The 2,475-nt window shown below is 37.8% G+C and overlaps 1 protein-coding gene across 1 annotated transcript; it reads right to left on the bottom strand.

Annotated features, from left to right (window-relative positions):
- Positions 1 to 936: 936 nt before the first annotated feature.
- On the bottom strand, positions 937 to 1,665 carry LOC118754019 (serine protease SP24D-like). Its single transcript, XM_036488892.1, has one exon. The coding sequence runs from the start codon at positions 1,663 to 1,665 to the stop codon at positions 937 to 939; it is 729 nt and encodes a 242-aa protein (XP_036344785.1).
- Positions 1,666 to 2,475: the final 810 nt, after the last annotated feature.

Raw genomic sequence — 2,475 nt, 5'->3', positions numbered from 1 at the left:
TACGAGCCCGAGTATATTTGGGAAATCCCTCAAGGTTTCGAGGATAATCGTAACAGTATTGTCCGACACTGTATATAGATATGATTCTAGTACTTATGTATTCTTAATGTGATCTCATTTTTTTGTTTATGTAAGAAATTAATTAATTAATAACATATGTATATGTATGTTTTTTTTACGTTTCTGGGCCGTTATCTTATCCATTAACGATTTAACTATACTTTAAAATAGGTAAGTTGGCGGCCCTTAATATGCTTTATGTGTTACACAACAAGTTTTTTTGTTGAATAAAATATTAATTCTTTCCAGAGTTTATTGTTTTTCTATATCATTACTTATAGAAAATGTTTGCGTGTATACTTATATATTTATATGTAGGTAAAAAAATTTAGCTACCATTTTTAGCCACAACGACGATTTTTAGCTCTTTTTTAGCCCTTTTTTAGCCCTTTTTTAACCTGAATTTAGCTACCGCTAAAAATGTTTCGCGGCAACACTGATGAGAAGGCACTTAAGTAGTCTCTAACATGGCATCATAATGGGCACACAGTGGATGGGGGCAGCCAAGATAACCTAACCTAAGGACATAAATGGTCATCGCAAAGCCACTTAGTATCGCAAGTGAACCTAACCTAACCCAGCTCAGAACGCTGGAAGTGCTGGGGCAAATCTTTGCCAAGCCCAAATATTAATTGATGAAACAAAATTAAAAAATATATGAAAACATTCTGTGCAAATAAAATTCAAACCCGTTCTCAACTGTTCTTAATTCGTCCAAATATTTATTTGCGTACAAATATATAAATACATACATGCATATGGCCTGTTCCAGTTTTCGATCTCACATAAATTTCACGATTTCAATTTGACTAGAAGTTCTATAATTTTTTGACAAAATTTACGTAAACCCGAACAGCGCCAATGGATTTCACTCGCTTAAAGTTTCTGACTTTTAATATGTTGAAGTATCCAATTTCGTTTTGCAACCACATCCGTATACACATCGGGCAAGTTGCTGCCGCAACCATTCACGGTAAATGCAGCCACACCTATAAGATCACTGCCATAAACTGCCGGACCGCCGGAATCACCTTCGCAGATGCCATTGCCTACTCGTTTTTTAAAGCATCTCATTGATTGCGCCAAAGTACCTATCGCATTTTCACATTCCTCATGGCTGATAGTATACTCCGTATTGTATTTCAACTGTTCAGGCAATGTACCAACGGGTGATAGACCCCAGCCACTCACGGTAACTGACGCACCTTCAGGTACCTGCGTTTTTCCAAGTCTTATATATTTTATTGCCTCGTTGTACTTCAATGGGCTATTCAATTTTAGTATAGCGATATCGTTGGTAAAATTGTGATATTGAGGATGTATTGTTACCTCCGAAACACCCTGTAAAACGCCTCCTTCATCATACATGACAGAGCCCGCACGAACAGTTATATCCTCTGCTGTATACTCGTAATCTTCAACACAATGTGCTGCCGTCAAAATAAAACTCCGCGAAATAATTGCGCCACCACATGTTCTTATCTGACCATTTGCTCTACAATTTAGCAGTACCTGATATGGAAATTGTCCCGATGCTGCCGTTCGACCACCATAAATACGTGACTGAGGCCTTTGTCTATAAACAGCAACATTAGTCTCACACATGACTAATTTTAAGACAGCGAATGCACAAAAGATCAAATATGTTTTGATGGAAATACTTTTCTTTACCATATTAACTACAACTACGTCGATGAAGAGAACTAAGCACCTGACGTTGTTCAGCTATTTCCTAGCGCTTATATGTAAAAGATTCGAATGGAATTTTCAAGCGCATGCATTAATTTATTACCTACGCGACTGACTTTTCGAAAGAAATTTGCCTATGACTAAGGTGAGATAACAACAAAGTTTCCAAAATTCTTTGCTTTAATTGAAGTTTTTAACTTATTAAAGCGTGTGTTAAGTAAATATTCAAATAATGCGTTTCACTTGAATAAGAATACTGTTTATGAATATCTATAGCTGGGAATAAAGTTACTAATTACTTTTGGTGATATTAAGTTCACTTTGCGAGGCTATGGAAGTGGATTTCTGTTCCAGCTAATCCCGGGAGTTTCACAGGACGCTGGGACACTTAGGCTAATTAGACTAATTGTTTTGCAACTATTAGGTCGCAGGTGTCCGCAGAGTCGAGATCAGTTAAAACAAATAGGAATTATTGACCTTGTCAGAGATGGGGATGGTGGCAGACATATTGCTCTACACACTCCACCTCCTCTGCCTCCTTATAGGCACAACAGAAATCGTTATCGGGATGACATTGGGCAGTGCTTTGGCAGAGTTTTGGATCTTTCCTCATTAATATATGGCCAGATTCGTTAAGTAATGGAACAAGTTGGTTCTTCCGTCAATGAAAATATACTTCAGTCGGTGCTTGCACGAAGACAGGGGGGCCCCTGCACCGTGCGCTGA

This window comes from Rhagoletis pomonella, unplaced genomic scaffold (assembly GCF_013731165.1).
Source record: "Rhagoletis pomonella isolate Grant_MI unplaced genomic scaffold, Rhpom_1.0 Rhpom_scaffold_00002, whole genome shotgun sequence".
Taxonomy (NCBI): domain Eukaryota; kingdom Metazoa; phylum Arthropoda; class Insecta; order Diptera; family Tephritidae; genus Rhagoletis; species Rhagoletis pomonella.
Note: the sequence above shows the minus strand (reverse complement) of the source record. Positions and strands in the feature narration are given on the sequence as shown.